Source organism: Aethalodelphis obliquidens, unplaced genomic scaffold, assembly GCF_003676395.1.
Source record: "Aethalodelphis obliquidens isolate GAN/ISIS:26980383/991018 unplaced genomic scaffold, ASM367639v1 scaffold11, whole genome shotgun sequence".
NCBI classification, from domain to species: domain Eukaryota; kingdom Metazoa; phylum Chordata; class Mammalia; order Artiodactyla; family Delphinidae; genus Aethalodelphis; species Aethalodelphis obliquidens.
Genome location: NW_020837955.1, coordinates 45,430,213 through 45,455,457, shown reverse-complemented (window position 1 = coordinate 45,455,457; position 25,245 = coordinate 45,430,213). Strand labels below are relative to the sequence as shown.

Below are 25,245 nucleotides of genomic sequence, written 5' to 3'. Positions count from 1 at the left end.
CCCCTCCCTCCCCGCGATGGAATATCCTGAGCCAGACAATCCGGAACCGCCAGGCGGCACTCGCGGCCCTGCCTTCCCCTGAAGGAAGGTGACCCGACCACAACCAGCGCCCTTCGCTTACAGGAACTTCCTTGTTCACCCCACCTCCCCACCCCCGGCCTGTAGAAGCCTTTCACTCTGTCCAGCTCCTTGGAGCTCCTTTCTGTCTGCTAGATTGGATGCCGCCCCGATTTCAATCGAGTTTTGCTTAAATAAACTCAGAATGTTTGACACGCCTCAGTGCATCTATCTCTCGGCAGTGTCAGTCCGTGGGCAGGAAAGTTTCTGCTCCGCAGCTGGGCCGGGCTGGGAGCACGTGGCTGGGGGGGAGGGGCCAGGGGCGGCCCATCAAGGCTTCCTGCCTGATGCCCCGATTCCAGCCCCACAAAGACCTTCGCTCCTCCCGGTGACTCAGCACTTTGGGGTGGAGGTTCCCTTGCACTCCCAGGGGGCAAAGGGCAGGGGCCTGCCCTGGACTGCAGGGCACTGGCCCAGTCTGGTCAGCTACCCTGCCTCTCCCCAGACAGAGGCTCTGGACACCAAGAGGTCCCCATGTCACTGATCAGCCCGCCCCTGGCCCACGCTGGGGTCCCTAGGAAACCCCCAGGACAGGAGGGCCGGGGAGAGCGCTGGCTTAGAGGGGGAGGGGCCCCCCACCCCTGCCACAGGTGGAGGGGGCGGAGGGAGACCCCCCTCAGGAGAAATGGCCTCTGACCTCAGGGTCCTGGAGGAGCCCCAGTGCTTCCCTGGGGCTCACACCCCAGCTCCCGGGGTGACGACCCCTTGGGCTCCAGCTGCCCTGCCCGCATCGACCCCTAGCCTCCAGCCCTGGCTCAGCGTCTTGACCCCCACTTTCATTTCGTCAGTCACAGACCTGCCTTCTTTGGCCCTGGTGCCTCCCACCCGCTTCCAGGGGCTCCCGGGTGACTCTCCACAGGGTCAAGGGACCCCAAGGGACAGTGGTCTCTCTCAGGAGCCACAGGGGTGGCCTTTGGAGCTGGAGCCCAGGGGCTACAATCATTCTGGAGGACTCGGGAGGAAGAGTTCTGTCCCCAAGCCCTTAACACCCGGGAGGAGCCGGCGCTCCTGGAAACCAGCCAGACACTGGTTTGCAGACAGAGCCCCGACTCCCTTCTGAAACCAGCCTGCACTGGGGACCCAGGTGCCCCAGGGGCTGTTCCCTGAGTCCAGGGCTCCTGGACCCAAGTGACCACACAGCAAAGCTGTGGGTGGGGTGTTTGGGTGGGGACCCGGGTTTGCAGGCGCTGGGCATTACCTCCTCATGCTGGGGTCCCCTCCTCAGTGTAGACAGCGCTCTGGGGGACCTGCAGCTGCAGACCCAGCTAGCCAGCGGCCCAGGGATCCAGACGTCCGGTCCTCGTTCTCCCTGCCCTCTCTTCTCTCTCGAGGCTTTATGGCCCCTGTGTGGGCGTGTCTGGACAGAGGTCGGGGCCGGGATCCTGACTGGGCTGACGAGGTGACTGAGTCCACCTGTATGTCACACGCATGACCCTCCCCAGCACCCGACTTCTGCCCGCTACAGCCACCTGACGCAGCCCTACCTCCCCCCACCTCTCCACACGCGGGAACTCGCACAGCCTCCGCCCCACCCTGGCCCTGGGCTCTGTCACCCAGGGGCATGGGACCCGAAGCAGGGCTGACTGCTTGGATGGAAGCCGGAGGGCGTCCCAGCCCACCCTGCCCTCTGGGCTCTCAGCTGCAGTTGCTGGACCCCTCGGATATATCACTGGTTCCCCAAACTTTTTTTTTTTTTTTGGCTGCACTGGGTCTTCGTTGCTGCGCGCGGGCTTTCTCTAGTTGCGGCGAGCGGGGGCTACTCTTCGTTGCGGTGCGTGGGCTTCTCATTGTCGTGGCTTCTCTTGTTGCAGAGCATGGGCTCTAGGCACGCGGGCTTCAGTAGTCGTGACACGCGGGGTCAGTAGTTGTGGCTCATGGGCTCTAGAACTCAGGCTTAGTAGCTGTGGTGCACGGGCTTAGTTGCTCCGCGTCATGTGGGATCTTCCCGGGCCAGGGCTCGAACCCGTGTCCCTTGCATTGGCAGGTGGATTCTTAACCGCTGCGCCACCAGGGAAGCCCTCCCCAAACTTTTTAATGATCCAGTACCGAACCCAAGCAACATCTGACTCTCGATTCAATATTTTCATACGATTAACATACACAATAGCTTTTACAGTAAAAACACCCCTCTACGCGTTACACCTCTGACTGCACGGCGGGTGTAGAAGCCCCGACGGTGGGATCTACGGTTCCTGCAGCTGCAGCACCCAAACTCCCAAACCCCTTAAAGCCACAGAGCAGATCCAATCCTTACATCATCCTAATGAGGAATAATTATAACAGCGCAACCCACTCACCGCTGCTTCTCCGCGGGCCACACTGGCAGTGCGTGTTCTTACCCGACACCTTGATGTTGCAGGGGCTTAGAACTGCTCATGGCCTCACATCATCTATACTATTTTCCTTGGCACATTCAAATCACGCACGTATTCACAGCCGTACCATAATTTTAGCCCGTGGCCTAAACCTTTCTTCCACTAATGGCGATGACGACAATTACCAAGGCTTACCAATGCAGCCCTGCCGCCAGCAATCAGTTTAATTAGAGAGTTATTTGTAGTAGTGACACCAAGTCCCCCTAAAGCCGAGTTCCCTTACTGAGTTCATGATTCGTCTCTCCACCCAAACTTTATTCCCTTTCTTGTTCCCTCTGACCTCAATCCTGTGCTAACTGAGCACTAATCAACCAGAGTCAGGTGACTAAGATGGCTGCTGTTGATAACATCGCTAATGTACTGAAATTGCCCTTGTAGACACCATTGTTAATACACACTCAGGTTGTTTCTCCAGGGCAAGATGAGCTCACAGACCCCCCAGCCATGGACCGCCTGGCCTGAGAATGTAAACCAGAGACAGCCTGACTCCTGAAACTAGATTCAGAAATGTCACAGAAGTGTCACAAAACAGTGATGAATCCCAGCCTCTTTCTTTGTTCCCCTTTTTAAAAAATCCCCTCAAAGATCAGGTTGGTCGGAGGCTTATCTGAGCTGGTCTGAGTGGATCTGAGGCTTGTCTCTCATGCCCTTGTTTAAAGCCTGCAAATAAACCCTTTCTTTGCTGCAGACACCTGCTGTCAGGAGTTGCTTTCTGCTCCGAGGGGACAAGCGCCCTTGCTCGGGTGCAGCAACGTCATCTCAGGATCCAACATCCCCATCATCCTAATAGGGGTCGATACATTCATCACTGCCTCAGCGTACATACTCCTCTCAAGTCAACTAGGCCTCATTGTACTAACTACTGACAGCGAAAACCCTGCCTAGCATGGCTCCACAGCTTCACACGTGCGTTCTTCAAAGCCACGCTCTGTATATGCTCCAAAGCTATTATTCACAGCCTACGGCAGACACATATAGGCCCAGTTAAATTACATTTGCTCTCCTTCCTCGTCACACTTAAGTACAACCCTATTTAATGTCCACGGGTGATCTCCATCATAACCAGGGCACCAATAAGCAGGGACCAACCCGTAACAGTCACCAGTCACGTACCGTACCTACACCACACAGCGTTCCTGCAGCTTCCTCAGAAAAAGTCGGAATCTCCTGTAGCATAAATTATTCAGTTCCCATCCCCTTAAACTGAAACACAATCCCTGCTCCTCAACTTTTTCAGCAAAAGGATCACTGCACGCCCCATTATCAACCCCAAAAGAAACAGCCCTAAGACAGTTTTGTTAGAAACACAAGGCTCAGGCTACTGCTCCGTAGGCACAGCTGTTGTATAACCACAAACTAACAACAGTCCCACTAAAGAAACTTAGAAACCATTAAGCTCAAAGACGACCCACCAAAACTTATTACAATGCCAGAACCAATTCGACCACTCACAATCAACCCAAGCCCACCATAAGTAAGGAAGCTTTTGAAGGAAAACCTTCAAAACTAACTACCAAAATGTACTTAAAATAAATCCAGCGCATGTCATGATTATTCTTATGTGGAGTGTAACCATGGCCAATGCCATGAAAATCATCGTCTTTCAACTATATAAACACTAATGACCAGGGCTTCTCTGGTGGCACAGTGGGTAAGAATCTGCCTGCCAGTGCAGGGGACATGGGTTCAAGCCCTGCTCCAGGAAGATTCCACATGCCACAGAGCAACTAAGCCTGTGCACCACAACTACTGAACCTGCTCTCTACAGCCAGTGAGCCATAACTACTGAGCCTGCGTGCTACAACTACGGAAGCCCGTGTGCCTAGAGCCTGTGCTCCGCAGCAAGAGAAGACACCGCAATGAGAAGCCTGCACACCGCAATGAAGAGTAGTCCCCGCTTACCGCAACTAAAGCCCACGCACAGCAACAAAGACCCAATGAAGCCAAAAATAAATAAATAAATAAATTTATTTTAAAAACCCCACTAATGACCAACATTAGAAAAACCTACCCATTAAGCAAAACTGTCAACGATTCATTTATTGATTTACCAGCTCATTAAATCTCTCATCATGATGAAATTTGGTTCTCAGCTTGGTATTTGTTTAATTTTACGTATCTTAACAGGGTTATTCCTAGCAATACTTTATCATGTATCAATAACTGCCTTCTTGTCCATAACCCGCATCTCCCAAGATGGAGACTATGGGTGAATTCGCCGATACTTAATGGAAATGGAGTCTCCATATCCTTTGCTTGCTTGTTTGCCCATGTTGGGAGAGGTCTGTATTACGGATCTTACAGCTTCCGAGAGACATGAAATGTTGGAATCATCCTGCTGTTTAATAGCCACAGCATTTACAGGTTATGTCTTATCATGAGGCTTAATAGCTTTTTTCTCTTAAAATTATTTATTTATTTATTTTTGGCTGTGTTGGGTCTTCGTTGCTGTCACGGGCTTTCTCTAGTTGTGGCGAGTTACATTACATTACAAATCTCCTTCCAGCAATTCCTTACATTGGCACTAACCCAGTCAAATGCAGCTGAGGAGGATTCTCAGTGGATAAAGCCACCCTTTCCCCTGCTCTTCACCTTCCACTTTATCCTCCCATTCACTGATTGCTGCAGTTTTAGTAGTTCTTCACCCATTACTCCTCATGAAACAGGCTCTAAGAGTCCAACAAGGATCTAATCCGATATGAACAAAATCCCGTTTCATCCACACTGCACAATTAAAGATACCTGGTATGCCTTGTTCCTATTTCTAATCTCACTAATACTGGTACTAGTCTCATCCTAACTTCTAGGGGACCCAGACCATTATACTCCTCCTAACCTCCTCAACACAGCCCCCCACATCAAGCCAGAATGATACTTCTTATTTGCAAACACAATTGTATGATCCATTCACAACAAACAGGGAGCACACTGTCCTTAATCTTCTCAATCCTAATTTTATCAATTGTCCCAATACTTCATACAACAAAACAACAATGTATAACATTCCGACCCCTTAAGCAATGTTTATTCTGAGAACTTGTAGGGGACCTACTGACACTAATATGAAGCAGAGGACAACCCTTTGATCACCCATTTATTGTCACTGGACACATAGAATCTAGTCTGTATTTTTTTCTAATTCTGGTCCTTGTACCACTAACAAGTATCATTGAAAATAACGTCCTAAGAGGAAGGGTCTTTGTCATTTATCTGTTGCCCTGGCAGGGAGATCAGTGCCACACACCACAAGGAAACAGGCTACAGATTTAGTCCAGGAAATTGCTGAACAGCTAACCTCCACCCTCAGGGGAAAATACCATAATCCATAGTTGTTAAAATATAATCTAAGACATCTAGTTGTTTTGGTTAATAGACTTTTTAAAAAATATTTATTTATCTATTTGGCTGTGTCGGGTCTTAGTTGCGGCACGTGGGATATTTGTTGCAGCACGTGGGATCTGCCGTTGTGGCACGTGGGCTCTAGAGCGCCAGGACTTAGTTGCCCCACAGCATGTGGGATCTTAGTTCTCCAATCAGGGATCGAACCCATGTCACCTGCCTTGGAAGGCAGATTCTTAACCACTGGGCCACCAGGGAAGTCCCCTGATAAGAAATTTCAGGGTTAGAGAAAAATTAAGCAGAAAATCAGAGTTCCCATAATACCCTCTCGCCATCCCCATTTCCCCTCCTAGTAGCTGACATTGGTTAGTATATTTGTTACAAATGATGAGCCAATTAAAACATGTATTTTTCAACCAAAAATTACAAGACAGGCAAAGAAACAGGAAAAGTGTGACCAATATTCAGGAGAAAAGCAGGTAATAGAAACTGTTCTTAGTGGACCTAGGCATTGGACTTAGAGCAAAAAATGAATGGAAGCCATGTGTAGAGTTAAAGGAAAATATGATGAAAGTGATTTAAATAAATAAATCTCAATAAATGACATTTTAAAAAGAATCAAATGGGAATTCTGGAATTGAAAAACAATAACTAAAATAAAAAATTTACTAGAGGGCTTAATAAAAGACATATTTAAGTATATACCTTTAAGTTAGATCAACACTTAAAGACATAAATAGAAATTATCCAACCTGAAGGAAGAGAAAAAAAAGAACAATGAAAAGCATCCCAAGGACTTCCCTGGTGGCCCAGAGCCTGTGAGACAGCAACACACACATGCACGCACACAGGCACACACCATACATACACATACATGGAGTCCCACAAGTAGAGGAAAGAGAGGGACAGAAAAAATATTTCAATAACTAATGGCAAAAAACATTCCAAATTTGATGAAAAGCATTTATCTACGAACCCAATAAGCTCAATGAGCCCCAAATAGGATAAAAACAAAGATGTATCACAGCTAAATTTTTTTTTAATTAATTAATTTTATTTATTTATTTTTGGCTGCGTTGGGTCTTCGTTGCTGCGTGCCGACTTTCTCTAGTTGCGGCCAGCGGGGGCTACTCTTTGATGCTGTGCGCGAGCTTCTCATTGCGGTGGCTTCTCTTTGTTGCTGAGCACAGGCTCTAGGCACGCGGGCTTCAGTAGTTGTGGCACGTGGGCTCAGTAGTTGTGGCTCGAGGGCTCTAGAGCACGGGCTCAGTAGTTGTGGCGCATGGGTTTAGTTGCTCCGTGGCATGTGGGATCTTTCCAGACCAGGGCTCGAAACCACGTCCCCTGCATTGGCAGGCGGATTCTTAACCACTGTGCCACCAGGGAAGCCCACAGTTAAACTTTAAAACCCAAAGACAAAGAGGAAATCTTGAAAGTAGCAAGAGAAAAACTACTCCTTCTGTGCAGAGAACCAGCAACACGATTAAAGCTGACTTCTTGTCAGAAACACCAGAGGCCTGCAGACAATGCTTGAGAAGGAATAACAGCAAAAATAACCTTTCACAGCCTGTAGAGGAGGTGAGAGCACCTCCTGCGTCCAAAGGTAGACAAAGACATTACAGGGGAAAGAAAGCTATATACACACCAACATTCCTCCTGGACATTGACACAAAAATCCTTAATAAAAAATACCAGCGAGGGCTTCCCTGGTGGCGCAGTGGTTGGGAGTCTGCCTGCCAATGCAGGGGACACAGGTTCGTGCCCCAGTCCGGGAAGATCCCACATGCCGCGGAGCAGCTGGGCCCGTGTGCCACAACTACTGAGCCTGCGCTCTGGAGCCCGTGGGCCACAGTTACGGAGGCCCGCGTGCCTGGAGCCTGTGCTCCACAACAAGAGAAGCCACCGCAATGAGAAGCCCACGCACCGCAACGAAGAGTAGCCCCTGCTCGCTGCAACTAGAGAAAGCACCCACGCAGCAAGGAAGACCCAGCGCGGCCAAAAATAAATAAATTAAATAAATAAATTGATTTTTAAAAATCATAATAAAAAGCTATTATGAGATTTAAAAAAATACCAGTGAAATCCAGCAACACATAAAAAAGAATTTATCCCAGGAATTCAATGTTGGTTTAATATTCAAAAAGTTAATTAATGTACTATACTATATAGATAACATGAAAGGCAAAGAAATGATCATTTTAACAGACACAAAAAGAATCTGAAATTCTTTTTCAGGAAGCCAATACTCATTGATGATTTAAAAAAAAATACTTTCAAAAAAGTAGAAGTAGAAGGGAACTTTCTAAACCCGGTAAAAGGGCATGTACAGAAAAACTTACAGTGGTGATCATATTCAGTAGTGAAAGACCACCAACTCTCACCTTCAGATGGGGAGGAGACGTCACCGTCCACGCTCACCCTGCTGTTCGACATTGTGCTGTAGAGTCCAGCCTGCACAACAAGGCAGGACAAAGAAAAGATCATGCTTGAATTGGAATGGAAAAATAGCTGTCTTTATTTACAGATGATATGATCCCATACTTAGAAATAGTTTAGTAAGATCTCAGGATATAAGATCAATATACAAAAATCAATTGTTTTTATATACTAGAAATGAACAATTTGAAATGAAATTAGGGAGAATTTTTCATTCATAGTAGCACTGAAAGTAATAGAATACTTGGGAATAAATTTAACAAAAGAAGCACAAGACTTGAGCTGAGGAAAATCCAGAGCTAAATAAATGGAGAGATATTCTTTCTTCATGGATTAGAAGACTCAAGTCTTCGTCAAGATGGTGATTCTCCCAGAATTAATCTATAGATTCGATGCAATTCCTATCAAATTTCTAGCAGAACTCTGTAGAAATAGACAAGTTGATCCTAAAGTTTATATGAAAATGGAAGGACTCAGAAGAGCCAAAACAATTTCTAAAAGGACAAAATTAGAACAGATACACTCCGCCACTTCAAAACGCTACAAAGCCCCAGTGGCAAAAGACATACTGTAGGCATAAGGATTGAGACACACATCAGTGAAACAGAATTAAGCGTCCAGAAATGAACCCACATATGTATGGACAGCTGGTTGTTGACAAAGATGTCAAGACAACTTAACATGAAAAGATTAGTGATTTTAACAAAAGGTGCTGAGACAACCGGATATCCACATGCAAAAAATAATAATAACTTAGACCTATAACTTGATCGTACACACAAGCTACCTCAAAATGCATCATAGGCTTAAATGTAAAAGTTAAAATTACAAAACCACTGGAAGAAAAAATGAGAAAATACTCATGGCCTTGGGTCAGTTCTTAACACACCACCAAAAGCACGACACATAAAAGAGAAAATTGATTCCTTGGACTTTATCAAAACTACAAGCTTTTGCACTTCAAAGGAGACTATCAAGAAAGTGAAAAGACAAGTCACAGACTGGGGGAGACTGCAAATCTTCTACCTGCTGAAGGACTTGTATCCAGAATATATGAAGAGTTTTTAAAACTCAGTAACAACAAGACAAACAACCCAATTGAAAAATGTTCAGAACATTTAAACAAACATTTCACCAAAGATATACAGGTGGCTAAGAAACCCACGAAGAGATGTATAGTTAATGATGGAATAAAATGTATGTTTTTAAGACAAGACAAGAAAATTTAAGCAGACCATACTCTCCGCCCTGGGCCCTCCTCAAGAGCAAGAATCTCTGCCTCACCAAAAAGATCATTTTTTTTTTCCCTCCTTCCTTCTTTTCCTAGTACTGTTACGGTCATGGTGACCTGCACTCGATTCATACGTGTAGAGCTGGAGTGTGTATTTTCGGTGAACTTTACATAAAATGTCAGGGTCATTTCGATGAACAATGCTTTGTCTTGAAAATGTATAGAGCTGTGCCTTCAACTTCTAGCAAGCTGAACAGTCCTCAGAGTTTTCTGAGTTATAATCCTCAGGTTGCCTTGAATAAAATTCTCTATTTCTTCCTTAGATGGACTACTCATTAATTTTTGTTGACATTAGCATCATTAGTTATTAGGGATGCAGATTCAAACCACGGTGAGATATCACTCATCCTACTAGTGGGTATGAGGTCAGCGTTATGAGCAGAATTGTTTCCTCCCAAAATTCATACGTAGAAGCCCTAACCCTCAGGACCTCAGCCTGTGACAGTATGTGGAAATATGGTCTTTAAAGAGATAATTAAGTTAAAATGAAGTCATATGGGTGGCCTTAATCCATTCTGACTAGTGTCCTTATAAGAAAAGGAGGTTAGGGACTTCCCTGGTGGCGCAGTGGTTAAGAATCCGCCTGCCAATGCAGGGGACATGGCTTCGAGCCCTGGTCCGGGAAGATCCCACATGCCGCGGAGCAGCTAACCCTGTGCTCCACAACTACTGAGCCTGTGCTCTAGAGCCCGCAAGCCACAACTACTGAAGCCCACGTGCCTAGAGCCCATGCTCCGCAGCGAAGAGTAGCCCCTGCTCGCTGCAACTAGAGAAAGCCCACGCGCAGCAGCAAAGACCCAATGCAGCCAATAATTAATTAATTATTTATTTTTTAAAGGCTTAAAAAAAAAAGGAAAAGGAGATTAGGACACAGATACACGCAGAGGAAAGGCCATCTGAAGACACAGGGAGAAGCGGGCCTCTATAAGGCAAGGAGAGAGGCCCAGAGGAAACCAACCCTGACGACACCTTGATGTCTGACTTCCAACCTCCAGAATCATAAGGAAATAATTCCTGTTGTTTAAGCCACCCGGTCTGTGGTACTTAGTTATGGCAGCCCTCGCGAGCGAATACAGACGGCTGCAGCAAAAAGGAGAGATGGTAACACGCGTCCAGGGCGGGGGTGAAGCCAAGCCCCTCTGCACCGCTGATGGGAATATGAAATGCTGCAGCCACTTTGGAAAAAAGTTAAAACATTTTCTTTAAAAACTACATGTAAACTACCATACGACCCAGCAATTCCACTCCTAAGTACCTGCCCAAGAGAAATGAAAGCCCTGTGTCCACACAAACACTAGTCCAAGAACGCTGGCGGCAACGCTGTCAACAGTAGACACACCCGGGACGAACAGTCCAGAGCCTGGCGACTGAATAGATAAGACGGGACACATCCGCAACACGGGGCACTAGTCAACAGCAAAAAGGCATGACACAGCCGCGCCATCGCTCCTCGGCCAGCTGTGAGCCCAGGTGTGGAGCCCCGACCCTGCTGGGCTGAGCCCCGGGGTCCTGAGACCACGGGCCCCGCTCACCTGCTCACTCGGACAACGCGCCTGCGCGGCGGCTGCTCTATGCCTGGCGCTGTGCAGGCTCTGGGCCACAGCGGCTACCAGGAGCCACAGGCTTGCCCTCCGAAAGCGGACAGTCGGGGCTTTGGACGCCGAGCCGTGAGGAGGAGGCCCTCTGGGCGGGTGGGGGCCCAACCCAGCTGTGCCTGAACCAAGCGGACCAAAGGGGGCAAGACTGCGCGCCCGACAAGGTGGTGCCTGGGAGCCTGGACATCCCCAGGGTAGGATGCTGGCCAGGGTGTCTGTCCCCTCCCCGCCCCGCCTGCAGTGCGGTGGTGTGTGTGAGGTGTATGTATATGTGTGTGCAGCGTGTGAATGGTGTGTGTGTGAGATGTGTGCCGTGGCTGGATGCGGTGTGCGTGTCTAAGCCAGTGACAGGTTGGGGGGGCGGCACAGCTCCTACGGGCACGCGTGGGAGGCGGGGCGGCGGCGGCAGACGCAGTGCTCGCCTCCTCCAGCCTGCATCTCCCTGGCAACAACGGCAGCCTCGGTCTGGGGCTCGGCCCCTCCCCCGCCGCGCCCCAGCTGAGAAGCGTCTGGAACCGCATCCTTCCTCCGCATCCTTGTCCTGCGACTGCATCCTGCTGCAGCTGCCCGTTGGAGCCGCCTGTGAGCCATTTGCACATTTGTCCTTGTGGAGCGGAGCTGGGGGGCGGGTGGGGGGCCGAGTGTGCGCACGAGTGTTGGGTGTGCGGGGGTCGCAGGTATACTGGTGTGTGTGCACGGATGTGCGAGGGGCGTGTGCAGGGGTGAGAGAGTGGCGGGGGGGGGGGGAACTGCGGCTGACCCGTTGGCAGCCGGCCGGGCAGGGGTCGGCCCAAGCGCAGGAGGTTGTCCTCAGGCCCCCCCGAGGATCCGGGGCCTCCGCGGGAAGAGTCCCTGCCTGGATGTTCCAGAAGGGCCGTGGGTGTCCAGCCTTGCGCAGACCCGACGTGCCTCCCAGATTCCCGTCCGTGGTAGAGCGGGCAAGCTCGGGTGGGGGTAGGACTGCTGGACATCAGCTCCCCCTGTCCCATGGAGACTGCAGCCCCCTCCCCGCGAGCCAGCTCCACCTCTGCAGGTCTGAGAGAGCCAGTGGGAGATGGGCGTCCCGAGGTGGAGAAGGGGTGCCAGTTCCAGCTCTACCTGAGGTTCAGCTCTACCTGAGGGGGTGGGGGAGGCAGAAGGGGCTTCCGACGGACCAGATCACGAAGCGCTGCCGGCAACGGCACGGTGGTGGCGGAGGTGAGGGAGGCTGCGTGGCAGGCGGGACGTGGCCAAGAAGCGGAGAGAGGGCATTTGTCCAGAACCGCCTGCCGCGGGCCCTCGGTGCGGAGCCACAGGTGGCTGGTACTTGGGACGCTGAAGCCGGGGGCAGACCTGCACCTCCCCCCACCTGCCCCGCTCGCCTGGGCCTCTCAGGGCTGGGCTGGCGCCTGCAGTCCACCTGCCCTTGAACCGGCAGTCAAACCCACCATCGGCCTGCAGGGCAACGGGTGGGAGCGCACCTGGGTGGGCGTTGTGGCTGGGCCTGGAAGAGGCGGCGCGGGGGCGGGGGCCTTGCGGGTTCGGCAAAGCGCGCAGGCCCCCCGCGCTCCGTTGTCACACGCACGCCCAATGCACACAGGACGCTCGTGCCCGCCCGCACATGCAGGCGCCGGTGCATACCTCCGAGTGACGCAGCAGCCCAGGGTGGCGTATGTGTGAAAGCGAGTCTGTGACGTGACCTGCAGCCAAGCTTCCTGAGGGCTTTCGGCTGAGGGTCCGTGCCCTCCCGTCCAGCCACCCATCGCAGCCTCAGCACAACCTCACTGCTCAACCTGTGCCCCCTCCCCAAGCCTCGTAGAGGAGACGTACACCGCCCCACATCCCAGCCCAGCAGCCTACGGCGAGCGGGGAGCAGCTGATCCGCTGTCGAAGGCACAATTACAGCGCAGCGTGGAGGGAGGGGGCCGGTGGGAGGAGTAGGGAAGACCCCTCCCATTCCACGGAGCTAAGTGTCTGTCGTGTGAATGAGCCCAGCCAGCCTGCCCAGAGGGTCTGCATGACTCAGGCAGGGAAAGGAATTTTGCGGGGGGGGGTGCTTCCCAGATGCAGCCCAGCCCCTACCCCAGCATTCTGCCTGGAACAAGGCGCCTAGAGTCAGACGCAGAGGGTCCGTTGGGCCCCCAAGTCTTTTCTTCAAGAAGACGTGTCATTGCCTGCCTGTCTCTGTTGCCATGGAAACCCAAGATGATGTAACGTGGACGTCATGCAGAGGCAGAGGAGTTGGAGCTTACGTTTGGCTTAACGGGAACCCAGAGGCGGAGCTCGTATGGATAGGGGCCTCCTGCGGGAGAGGAGGGGGAGACCTCGGCCTTCCGCCTTCCAGGGGGCGTGGCCACCAAGCTGAGATTGACAGGTTTGCGGGGGTGGGGGCTGTGCCCCCTCTGCCCCTCCCGGCTCCTGTCTGTAAACCGCAGGTTGGGTTTGAGAGTCGCGGGGCGTCTGCTGCGTGAAGGCCCCCAGCCCCCTCCCCCTAGAGGGCACCCTCCCCAGCCCCTCGCCAAGCTCCCCTAAAGGCCGGGGCGCTTGCTGTCCCCACCTCGCACAGCCCTCCCCTGCAGTGCCCGGTCGTTCCCCCCCGCCCTCCTCCGCGGCCCCCTTTCGGCGGTTTTCATCTCTATTTCCTTCTTCGCACGGATCGCCCGACCTTCTTTTATTTATATGTTGATGGCTCCTTGTCCGTCTCTGCCTCGTGGAGCGTGGACGTCATATACGCGCGGTACGAGCGAAGAAGGACAGATGTCCCGCCCGCCTGGGGCAGGTGCCCAGGTGCCCGGACGTCATCCACAGGCCGAGGCCCGGCCAGGCCTCGACCCACCTCAGGAAGAGCACACCGCCTCAGCCTGGGGTGGGTGGGGAGTGGGGATGCTTTGCCGGTCTGTACGGCCCGGGCAAGGCGCGCACATCCGGGGAAGGGCGCCGGCTCAAGACCCTAAGAGAAGCCTCCTCCGCGGGCGCCTGGGGAGTGAGTCCACGATGCGGCGGCCCCTCTCCCAGCCTGGGCCGGGGGCTTCCTGCCCTCCCCACAGTGACCGCCCCGAGCCTCCCTGCCCAGTGCCTCCCACACGTCCTGCAGGTCTGTCTGACTCTGCCGCTGGCAGGGGCTCCCCCTCTGCGTTCCCACCTGGCCTGCCCGCACCGGCACCCACAGCAGGGCCTGGCTGCTGGGGTTTGAGTGAGGGCCTGGCAGGCACCTGCGGTGGTGGAGCTGATGCCCAGGAGGGTCGCTCAGGACAGAAGTTTGAGGGTTGCAGGGTGGATGCAGGCAGTGGCGAGGGAGGGGCCACATTCGGAGGCCAGGGTGGAAAGCTCAGCCCGAGGTCCTCGTTAGGAAGGGGACAGCCAGGGCACAGTTGTCAAAAGGCTGTTCAGTCCTGGGAGAGGGCGTGGCCTGGCTGTGCCTCTGCTACCTGCCCGCTGTCGTTTGGTTTTGTTTGTTTTTAACCTTTTTTGTTGTGAAATATAACGAACTCAGAAGAGGACACGAAGCAAACGTGCAGCCTAATGATTCGTCATAAGTGAACCCCAGGCGTCCAGCATCCAAGAGAAGACCGGAAACGCCCGCCCCGCCCCGAAGCCGCTCCCCTCCCCCAAGGGCACCACCCGGGACTCTGCAGACGCAGGAGCATTGGCCGCACCTCCGAGCTCCTGAGCGCGGGATGGGGTCCTAAACAAGGCTGTTGTGTTTCTTTATTCTCGACCCTTCATGTGTGCCTGGCTTCTTCTGGCCGACGCTGGCTTTGTGATTCAGGGCTGTTCTTGCAGGTAGCGTGGTCCCTTCCCTTCCCTGCTCTGACGACCTCGCAGAAACGCCTCTATTCATGTGCTTGTTCCACTGTGGAGATGCCCCGTGGTGCGCGCGTCTGTGGGCAGTGCTGCTGTGCACGTGGGTGCACACCTGCCTTCCTGCGGGGTGTCTGCCCAGGAGTGAGTGAGGCCGTCACAGGTTCAACACCCTAGATAAAGCGGCCCCACCCCACCCTGTGGCGGCCTGTGTTCCTGCTCTCCCTGTCCTGGTGTTCGGCTTCCCCCCCGCCCCGCTCCCCCACCACCACCCCCGCAATTTGTCTCTTCAAGGATAATGGAGTGAGCAGCATTTCAGTATTCATGGCCATTGGAAATCCTCTTCTGTCCATTTTTCTCTTGGGTGATCTGCCTGTCTTTCTTGACCAACTCGAGACGCTCTGTTTATACGGTAGATGCCTGACCCATCTTGGCTTCCACCATTGCTGGGTGGCTCCAGACAGCAGACGTTCGTTCTTGCGCAGCTCTGGAGGCAAGAGGCGGGACATCAAGGTGCTGCAAGGGCCGAGCTCCCCTGAGGCTCCAGGGGAGGCTCCTTCCTTCCTCTTCCAGCTTCGGTGGCCCCAGGAGTCCCTTGGCTTGTGGCCACCTCCCTCTAGTATCCACCTCCATCTTCAACATGGCTTCCTTCCTGTGTGTGTCTGTGTCCAAATTTCTCCCTTCTTATAAGGACACCAGTCATTGGATCAGGGTCCACCCTAATCCAGTATGAGCTCATCTTAACTTGATTAGATCTGCAGAGACCCTATTTCCAAATAAGATCACGTTCACAGGTGCCCAGGTTAGGGCTTGGGCTCGTCTTGTTGTTGAACCCACAACAAGTCCTTTCTCATTTGCAGGTTGCAAATATTTTCTCCCAGTCTTGGTTTCTGTTTCCATTCTTTGAAGGCTATGTTTTGATGGGCAGAAGCTCTTAATTTTTTTAATTGAACTGTAGTTAATTTACAGTGTTGTGTTAGTTTCAGGTGTACAGTGACTCAGTTATACATATATAGTGATTCAGTTATACATATATAGCTATTCCTTTTTGGATTCTTTTCCATTATAGGTTAGTACAAGATACTGATTATAGTTCCCTGTGGTACACAGTAGGCTCTTGTTGTCTACCTATTTTATATATAATAGTGTGTATATGTTAATCCCAAACTCCTAATTTATCTCCCCCTACCCCTGCTATCCCCTTTGGTAACCATACATTTGTTATAAGAAGCTGTTAATTTTAATGTAGTTCTTTTATCAATATTTTTTGTGGTAGCGCTTATTTGTGATACTGAAAAACTCTTCCCCTCCCTGAGACCAGGAAAATATTCTCCTGTATTATCTCCACGACGCTTTCCATCTTGGCTTATCCACCGGGAGTAGATTTTTGTGTGGGGTGTGAGGTGGGGATTGGGTCCACTGTTTGCCATGTGGACGTTGGGTGGCCATCCCCAAGCTTTGCAGTGACATCTCCGTGGTCCGTGTGTATAGGGTGTGTCACATGGGTCTTTGTACATCATGCAGTGATACCACACGGCTATGTGACAAGCTAGACGCCTGGCAGACAAGTGCCCCCCTCGGTCTTTTCCAAGATGTTATGAGTATCCTTGTCCCTCTGCCTTCCATATAAAATTACAAAGCTTATCAAATTCACACAAAAAGGACTTCCCTGGTAGCGCAGTGGTTGGGAATCCGCCTGCCAATTCAGGGGACACGGGTTCGAGCCCTGGTCTGGGAAGATCACACATGCCACGGAGCAACTAAGCCCATGTGCCACAACTACTGAGTCCATGCGCCACAACTACTGAAGCCCACGTGCCTAGAGCCTGTACTCCACAACAAGAGAAGCCACCGCAACGGGAAGCCCATGCACTGCAATGAGAGTAGCCCCTGCTCGCTGCAACTAGAGAAAGCCCACGCACAGCAACGAAGACCCAACACAGCCAAAAATAAATTAAATAAATTTATTTTAAAAATACATAACTATTGATATATTTTTTAAAAATTTCACCTTGGAATTTTGATTGGGATTTATTGATTCTATAGCTACACTTTGAGGGGAAATGATGTTTTTAAACATGGAAACTTCCAAAATCCATGACCATATATTTCCCCATTTATTTAAGGAATTTAGGAGTTATTTGGTCTCAGTCAATAATGTCTTTTTTAGGGGCTTCCCTGGTGGCGCAGTGGTTGAGAGTCCACCTGCCGATGTAGGGGACACGGGTTTGTGCCCCGGTCTGGGTAGATCCCACATGCCGTGGAGCGGCTGAGCCCGTGAGCCATGGCCGCTGAGCCTGCGCGTCCGGAGCCTGTGCTCCGCAACGGGAGAGGCCACAACAGTGAGAGGCCCGCGTACCACAAAAAATAAATTAATAATAATAATGTCTTTTTTAAAAAAAAATTTATTTAGGCTGCACAGGGTCTTAGTTGTGGCATGCAGGCTTCTTAGTTGTGGCAGGCATGCAGGATCTAGTTCCCTAACCAGGGATCGAACCTGGGCCCCCTGCATTGGGAGCATGGAGTCTTACCCATGGGACCACCTGGGAAGTCCCAGTCAATAGTGTCTTGACAGAGGTTTCTTCTGGTTTTCCACAGGGAGGTCCTTCTAATCTCTTATGAGACCTGCTCCTGAGCATTCGATATCTCTGATACTGTTTAAGTGGAATCTTTCAACAAATTATGTTTTAATTTTTTGTCACTGATACACAGAAACAGAACTGATTTCTGAATACCTTAAGCCCATCAACTCTGCTGAACTCACTTTCCAACCCGTATAATTTATACGCAGATTCTTTTAGATTTTCTACACACAGAAGATGCTTTCTCTGTGAATAATGAGAGTCTTACCTAATCTCATCCAGGCTTTGTACCTCTTATTTCTTTTTCCTGCCATATGGCTTGGCTAGGACCTCTATAAATCACCATCATTTATAGAACTGATAATAAAGGGCCTTGTATCTCCCTTTCTTTTTTTTTTGGCTGTGCCGCGCAGCTTGTGGGATCTTAGTTCCCAGACCAGGGACTGAACTGGGCCCTCGACAGTGAAAGCATGAAGTCCTAACCACTGGACCACCAGGGAATTCCAATAGATTTTTTAAAATAGTAAACAAATGTTGAACCTTACCAGATACTTTTTCAGCTACTATTGAAATTGATGAGATCATTTTTCTTCTTTATTCTGTTCATATGGTGAAAATAATGATTGCTTTCAGATGTGAAATTTCCAGAATACACCCAGCCTTTTAATATCTTGCTGGATTCCACATGCTTGCATTTTATCTGGGGCCTTGGCACTGGTGTTGGTGGGTAGCATGGCCTGCGAGGTCTTCTGTCTCGTTGTCCTTGCCGAGTTCTGAGATAGAGGTCGTGCTGGCTTCACAAGCTGGGGTGTGCTCCCGTGTTCTTTCCTCTGGATGAGTTTTGTATGAAATTTGCATGATTTCCTCCTTAAATGATTGGTAGAATCCAGGGGTGATGCTGCCTGGGCCTGGAGTTCTTTGTTGGAAGATTTTAACAAGAGATTTAATTTCTTAGTGGACATGGGACCATTTCTTTCTCCTTTTGATTGACTGAGTATATTTTGTGTTTCTGTTTTTTCAGTTTCAAGTCATTTGCTGTGTTCCTTTTCTCTTATCAGTCAGCCTAGAAGTGAAACCATCTTGACCTCCCCCAGGAAGCTTTGTGCTCCTCCAAGCCATGCAGGTCCCTCCCACCTCCTGCCTGCCCCCCACTCCTGTTCTTGTCAGGGCGTTCCAGCTCCCCAGATGGTCCAGTCCATGTACACCATTACTGCCACGCTCTGTGCAGTTAGCTCTTGGATTCATTCACTAGCATCCTCTTTCTGTAGCTCTTTGTTACTTCCTGCATCTCCAGTAGGGTTGCCAGATAAAACATAGGACACCCAGTTAAATTTGAATTTCAGATAGACAATACTTTTTAGTATAAATATGTTCCTGTATTGCATATTACATGGATATATCATAAAAAGCAAAAGCATCTGTTGCTTATCTGAAATTCAGATTTAACCTGGCGTACCGTACTGGCCACCCTACTCTCCAGGCTTCTATCTGGGATTGTTTTCTGTTGGTTGCTGCCCTTAGAATATCTCCTGGAGCAGGTGGGCCAGTGGAAGACTCTGCCAGGCAGTCACCAGTCAGAGGCACTCTCGCCCGCACGGCTGTGGGGGCCAAAGGGAGTCCAGGGGGCAGGAAGGGACTAGAATCCTGCGGCTGGACTCACCCGGTTTGTCCTGGGGAGGTTGGCCTGGCCACCCACGGCCCAACCCACCTCTGGCGTGAGGAGCATAAGGGCCAGCCTGGGGCCCTCTCACTCCAGAGCCAGCTGGTGTGGACATCTGTTATGTGGCCAGTGACCCTGTGTCTGCCTCTGGACAGGACGAGGACTGCCATCCACCATGGTGAAGCTGAACTGCAGCTTCTCGGGGAAGACAGGCTCCGGGGACGGGGCTACCATGGACAGCGTCCCTCTGATCAGTCCCCTGGATGTCAGCCAGCTACAGCCTGCGTTCTCCGACCAGGTGAGGGGCCTGGGCCAGCGTGGAGGCCTGTGTCATCCTGCCCTGGAAACACACGGGCGTTAGCAAGGTGGCTTTAGGTGTGGCCTCCTCTAAGGGGCAGCTGAGCAAGTGGAGGAAGGGCCAGGCTGAGCCTGCTGTGTGCCCCGATCGGCTCCCCCCGCCACCCAGAACTGCCCTTTCCTCATCTGCAAATCAGGGTAAACTGGCCACAGGTGGTGGTGAGGATTCACATGCTCTCACAGACAGTGCCCAGCTTGCCTGCGGTCCAGCAGGGGCTCAGCAGCAAAAACTACCCCCTTCCTCTGCTGGGCGTGCTCTTTCTTGGATTGCAGCCTGAGATGAGGTCCTTGGGCAAGGGGTGGGTGGAGGGGGAGCGCTCAGAAGGAACCTGTAAGAAGCAGAGCTCAGCTCAGGCACAGCTCTCCCTGACCCCACCGGAGCTCTGGAGAGTGAATGGCACGCAGAGTTGTCCCAGCCTGAGTCCCCCGTCAGCCATTGGCGAGGGCAGGGGGCACGTCCCAGCATTGCTCCCATGAGCCGAGGGCATTTCTCCAGCGATCTGTGTGGGCTTCGACCATGCCTGCTACCGTTCTGGACCTGGTTCCCAAAGGGAAGGCTCAGTGGTGGGCTTCCTGGAGGAGGGGACCAAGCTGTGGTACCCTGGAAGAGGAAGCTTCTGGCAGGGACAGCTAGCGTCCTCAGAGCCGAAGGCAGCCAGCAGACGTAGGGGCTCTTTCCATCATCTGGCCAGGCCCTGGGCTGCCACGGCCCTGGCCGACTTCCAGTGTCCCCCTCCCTTGGTGTCAGCTGGTAGCCACTAGAGCCCTGCCACTAGCACCCACACCACTGCGGGCAGCTGCCCCCTGCCCCCTTTCCCTCCCAGCCCCCCTAGTTCAGGGTCCTCCTGCATCATTTCTTCCCACAGGTTGTCATTAAGACACAGACGGAATACCAGCTGTCCTCCGGGGACCAGCCGACAAAGTTCTCCGACCTAGAGGCCCAGAAGCTGGGCGGCGGCCACCCAGAGGATGCACGTAGCAGGGTAACCCAACCCTCCCCGCCAATTCCATGGGGAATCAGGGCAGGGGAGATGGAGAGGCAGCTGCAAGGTGTGGGAACCCAGGCTCTGGACTGGGTGGGCTGGGGGCCCTTGGTCGGGGCCCTGCTCTCAGTAGAGCTGGACAGGGAATCACCCCATCAGAGGTAGGGGTCGGGCCTGGGCAGCAGCAGGCTCTGCTGGCCTCCCTGCTGCTGTAACATGGGGTGCGGGCAGCCGCCGCCCTCGGAGGAGCCCCTGGCAGGAGACGCAGTGCCTGCTTGCGCCCTGCACCGTTTCCCAAGGGGGTCGTTTGTCTCTTCCTCGGTGACTCGCGGATTTCCCGTAGACGATGGAGACTCACTTTTCCTGCTGTGTCTCTGGCAAATGTGTTTTCCTTTCCTTTTCTAGCTCTTCAGCTTACTAATGGTGGCTTTTTTATAACTTTTAGGGTACCATTTCTAAAGCCTTTCATTTCTCAGTAGTAACTCTGCCCCTTTCCCCTTTCCCCATCCTTTCTGAGAGGCCGGTGAGCCCTGGGCTGTGTGCGCAATGGGCGCCGGCCCTGAGGTTTGCGGCCCGGGCCCTGCGCAGCCTCACCACCCCACCTCTCCTCTCCGCACCTGCCCACCCCCCAGATGCCCACAGGGCGGATGATCGCCTTCACCATGGCGCTCATGGGCTGCCTCCTGATCATGTATAAGGCCATCTGGTATGACCAGTTCAGCTGCCCCGACGGCTTCCTGCTTCGGGTAAGGCCGGTGGACAGGGCACCGGGGCTGGGAAGGGCAGTCGCGCCCTGCAGGCAGAGTGCCAGGGAGGGTCCCAGGGGGGTGTCCTGTGGAAGGACGGGGTGCCTCCCCTCCTCTCCCCCAAGCTACCCCCAGGAGGGTTGGTCTGGGGTGTTCCCAGCTCTATGGGAACGTGACCTGCAAAGGCCCTCAAGCCCCGTCACCTTCCAGGTATATTCAAGTCCTATCTTTAGAAAAATTAAAAGAAAAGGTGTTTTAGCGAGAGGTTTTCTCTTCTTGTAATTTAAAAAGTAAAGCATAAGGAAGGAGGTCCAGGTGGAGGGAAGCCTCCCTCACTTGTATGTGGTGTGTTTCTATGTCACAGGATGTTGACGTTTTCTGTATGCTTGGAAAGTGTTCCCCCATCCTTGTTTCTTTTCTCTCAGCTTTGCTTATGGTGACTTTTACCATTTTCAGTGTATTTTTTCAAGACTCTAAGTTTTCAGTAGATAAATCGTCCCCCTTTCCCCGTGATTTCCAAGAGGGGAGCGCTCCCCCCCCAGAGGCCACGGGCCCCCACTGTACTTCCAGGGGTGCACCGGGCTGCTAACGGCCCTCACTCACTGGGATTCCCTCGGGGGCCCGCGGGGTGGGGGCGGGCCGCGGGGCACTCGCCGAGCCCCTTCCCCTTCACTCAGGAGGAGGCCATGGCCACCGGCCACCGGTGCGTTCGGAGAAGGGCTGGCTCTCTGCGGAGCCTCCAGGTCTGAATTGCAGGCCTACCCCTGATGGCTTGAAATTACGGCAGAAATCAGTGTATTTAGGGGCACTGTCTACAGTATGACCGAACTGCTCAAAAGCAGAGGTGACCGCCCGCCCGCGGGTGGCCCACGGACGTGGCTCCCGCATCGCGGCTGATGCCACTGAGAAAAAATGCACCCCGTTTTGCACACCCGAGCCCAGGGGCGCGGCCGCCACACCTCCCCCCACCCCCGCCCCTGACCGGCCCCCTTCCGCAGCACAAGATCTGCACCCCGCTGACCCTGGAGATGTACTACACCGAGCTGGACCCTGAGCACCACCGCAGCCTCCTGGCGGCCATCGGGGCCTACCCAGTGGGCCGCAAGCACGGCACGGAGACCCCGTGGTTGTCCGCGAGCTACCACGCCTTCAAGGAGGCGCCCAAGGCGCACAAGGCGCCCGCCCGCGCGGCCATGGCGGCGGTCACCGAGCCCTCGAGGAAACCCTCGGGGAAGCCCTCGGGGGAGGCCTCGGCGCCCGGAGAGAAGGAGGCGGCGCAGAAGGTGGAGGGGAGCGCGCCGCCCCCAGCCCCCCAGTGATGGCCTCTGGCCTCCGGGTCGCAGCCCGTCCGGGTAGGTGGGACCCTCCTCCCTATCCGCCCCACCACCCCCGGGAGGGGCAGGGCGCCGGCCCGGTCGGCCGGAGGCTCACTCAGGGGTGCTGTCCGCCCTGGCGACCCCTGTGACCGCGTGAGGGTCTCGGGCAGGAAGCAGGCACGAGGGCGTGGGCAGGGCAGGATGGGGGATGGGGGGCGTGGGCAAGGCGCGGGGGTCGGGGACCGGAGTGTGGGGGGGCGGGGTCAGTGGGGGGGCGGGATCAGGCGAACTGGAGGCGGGAGGGCGGAGTTCAGCCTCATTTCTTCGCACGCAGGTGGGCGGTGTGGTCGTGCGCCCGCCCCAACTTGCCCGGCCTCACCCCTCCTCCCCTCTGTCTTCGCAGCGTCCCACGCCGGCACCTGTGACCGCCCTCGCCCGACGCTCGCCGCTCTGTGGTCGCTGTGGTCGCCGTGGTCGTGCCCCTGCTCCCAGGCCCCCTCGCTGACGCCCCCCGCCCCGTGAGCCTCTAGCTCTGTCGCTTTTCTCTGAGTAAAGATTCACCTCCACCTGGATCTCGCGCTTCTCCTGAGCATCCTCGGCTCTCCGGCCTTTTTCCTGACCCCCCAACCCCGTTCGGGCGAGGGCCCGAATTCTGTCCCCCGTTGCCCAGCTTTTCTCAAGCTTTAAAGCTCAATTTAAAAGCATTTATTAACCTAGTAACCTTTGTATATGTCTTCACTTATTCTTTAATTAATACGCCATTAATTTATACATTTAATCTCTCTAAACTGTTAAAGACATTTCCCAGAAGTGACAACTTCATTAATTAGATTCCCTATGGCTCTCATACCCCAGGAGCCCTCTGAGCATCTAACAGCGCGGACCCCACCCGCCTGACACCGCGAGGTCGGAGTCAGATCTTAAACTGAAATTCTCTCACCTCCTGGAACTAAAACCCAGGATTGCTGAGATGAAATTTAAGCCATTTCAAATTAAAACGAGTTGCCTGTGCTGCATCCTCTTAAGACTTCCCCTGGTTTTCAGTAGCGAACAGCAGGAACTGATGCTGCTGGTACCACTTCTGGGCGAACCTAAGCCTAGACGGGCAGCAGGAGCAGGGCTCCACCCTCCCCGCGCCGTGTGCGGGGTCCCGCGGACCACCTCGCCGCACCAGGACAGGCTCCTGGGACGGACCCAGGCCAAGAGGGCCGTGGCTTCTGGCCAGTGTCAGGGTGTGGGCTGGGGCTCGGCTCTGGGTGGCCTGCCCGGCCCCCTGCGGTAGCCCCGGCCCCGCAGCGTGACCCACAGTGCAGACCCTGCAGTAGAACAGGCGAGCAAAGACTCTTTCCCCCGCCCTGCGGCCTGCGATGTGGTGACCCTTCCAGGGTTCCCTCTGCACACAGATGCACACACTCACGTGCACACATACGGTCGTGCCTCGGTACCACGGGGATTGGTTCCAGGACGCCCCACAGATATCCAAGTCTGTGGATACCAAAATCCAGGGGTGCTCGAGTCCCTTATATAAAATGGTGTAATATTTGCACATAACCTACGTACATCCTCCCGTGTACTATAAATCATCCCTAGATTACTTATAATACCTAATACCATGTAAATGCTGTGTAAAAAGTTCCTGGCTTGGCAAATTCAACTTTTGCTCTTTGGAAGGTTCTGGAATTTTTTTTTTTAATATTTCTGATTGGCAATTGGTTGAATCCTCGTATGCGGAGCTTGAGGGTACACAGGCACACGCACACATGCCGACACACGCGTGCACACATACTCCCACCACCCCCCTCCCAGGTGTCCGGTGCACACACATGTTCTTCTGGGGTGAAGACCCTTCCCCAGCTGGGGCGGTGGGCGGAGGCCCGCAGAGGTAGCGGCTGTCCTCGGGTGTTGGACTGGGATGGGGGCTCCTGGCTTGTGTTTTGAGTGGACTCCCCTCAGAAGCGGCCTCCACCCGCCTGGCTGTGGCTGTGTCCCCAGATGGGATGCCCCGCCTCAGGGTTCCTGCCATTCACCCAGCAGCTGGGAATCGGAGGGCGGGGGACCTAGGCCAGAGAAGAGAGTCAGCCGCGGTCCTGCCACGGGGGGCTGCGCAGTCTCTTGGGACCAGACCCCTGAAAACTCAGTTTCCTCGTCTGTAAAATGGGGACCCAGGCAAGCTGGCGCCTGTGGGGTTGCTGGGACAGGGCCGCTCTCACGAATGTGGGTTCCCTCGCTCCGGAACAAGGCTCTCTGTGCCCCTGGGGTCACCCAGGCTCCGCTGGGCAGCGCCAACATCAACCCGCTTCCAGGGTGCCTTCTGCAAGCCGCCCCACCAAGGGCATCATGCTGAGGGACCCCTCACCCCACTGCTGCCACCTTCATGGCAACCCCGTCACCTGCGTGGGCCCCTTACAGCAACATGCAGCTCCGCCGTCTCCTTGGCCAAAGAGACTCTCAACTACACTAGACCCCAAGACCTCTGGAGACGCTTCTCAGCAAGGCGGTTGGGACCTGCCCTCACACTCCGTCCCAGCTGGGCCTGGGGCCCCCCGGCTCCGCCCACGTCTCCCCTCTAGGGAGGACCTCTGGGGAGAGCGCCTGGCTCATGGCCTCGACCCAGTGCTCAGGACGCCCAGCGCAGGTACAGGACAGCCCTCTGCTGACCTGGGCGCTG

At 53.4% G+C, this 25,245-nt stretch overlaps 2 protein-coding genes across 3 annotated transcripts in view; one reads left to right on the top strand and one right to left on the bottom strand.

The window, feature by feature from the left end:
- PRAP1 (proline rich acidic protein 1) overlaps window positions 1-1,427 on the bottom strand; it is a 4,264-nt gene extending 2,837 nt beyond the window's left edge. The window contains exon 1 of the mRNA XM_027113148.1: window positions 1,316-1,427. Coding sequence (XP_026968949.1) covers window positions 1,316-1,323 — 8 coding nt within the window. The 5' untranslated portion in view covers window positions 1,324-1,427. The remainder of the gene's footprint in view (window positions 1-1,315) is intronic.
- Window positions 1,428-11,622: 10,195 nt separating this feature from the next.
- Window positions 11,623-23,291, top strand: CALY (calcyon neuron specific vesicular protein). 2 transcript variants are annotated; one of them, XM_027113048.1, is made up of 6 exons: window positions 11,623-11,735; window positions 19,331-19,473; window positions 20,399-20,515; window positions 21,148-21,261; window positions 22,260-22,613; window positions 22,981-23,291. In XM_027113048.1, the coding sequence occupies exons 2-5, from the start codon at window positions 19,351-19,353 to the stop codon at window positions 22,578-22,580; spliced, it is 675 nt and encodes a 224-aa protein (XP_026968849.1). In that variant the 5' UTR covers window positions 11,623-11,735; window positions 19,331-19,350; the 3' UTR covers window positions 22,581-22,613; window positions 22,981-23,291. The 2 variants fall into 2 exon arrangements, with proteins under 2 accessions (XP_026968849.1, XP_026968850.1); XM_027113049.1 differs by lacking the exon at window positions 21,148-21,261.
- Window positions 23,292-25,245: the final 1,954 nt, after the last annotated feature.

Bases quoted from the DNA above. Each gene is read 5' to 3' on its own strand.
- CALY (XM_027113048.1), top strand. From the start codon at position 19,351: ATGGTGAAGCTGAACTGCAGCTTCTCGGGGAAGACAGGCTCCGGGGAC. The intron at 19,474-20,398 runs GTGAGGGGCCTG...TTCTTCCCACAG, and splicing joins AGCCTGCGTTCTCCGACCAG to GTTGTCATTAAGACACAGAC. The intron at 20,516-21,147 runs GTAACCCAACCC...CCCACCCCCCAG, and splicing joins CAGAGGATGCACGTAGCAGG to ATGCCCACAGGGCGGATGAT.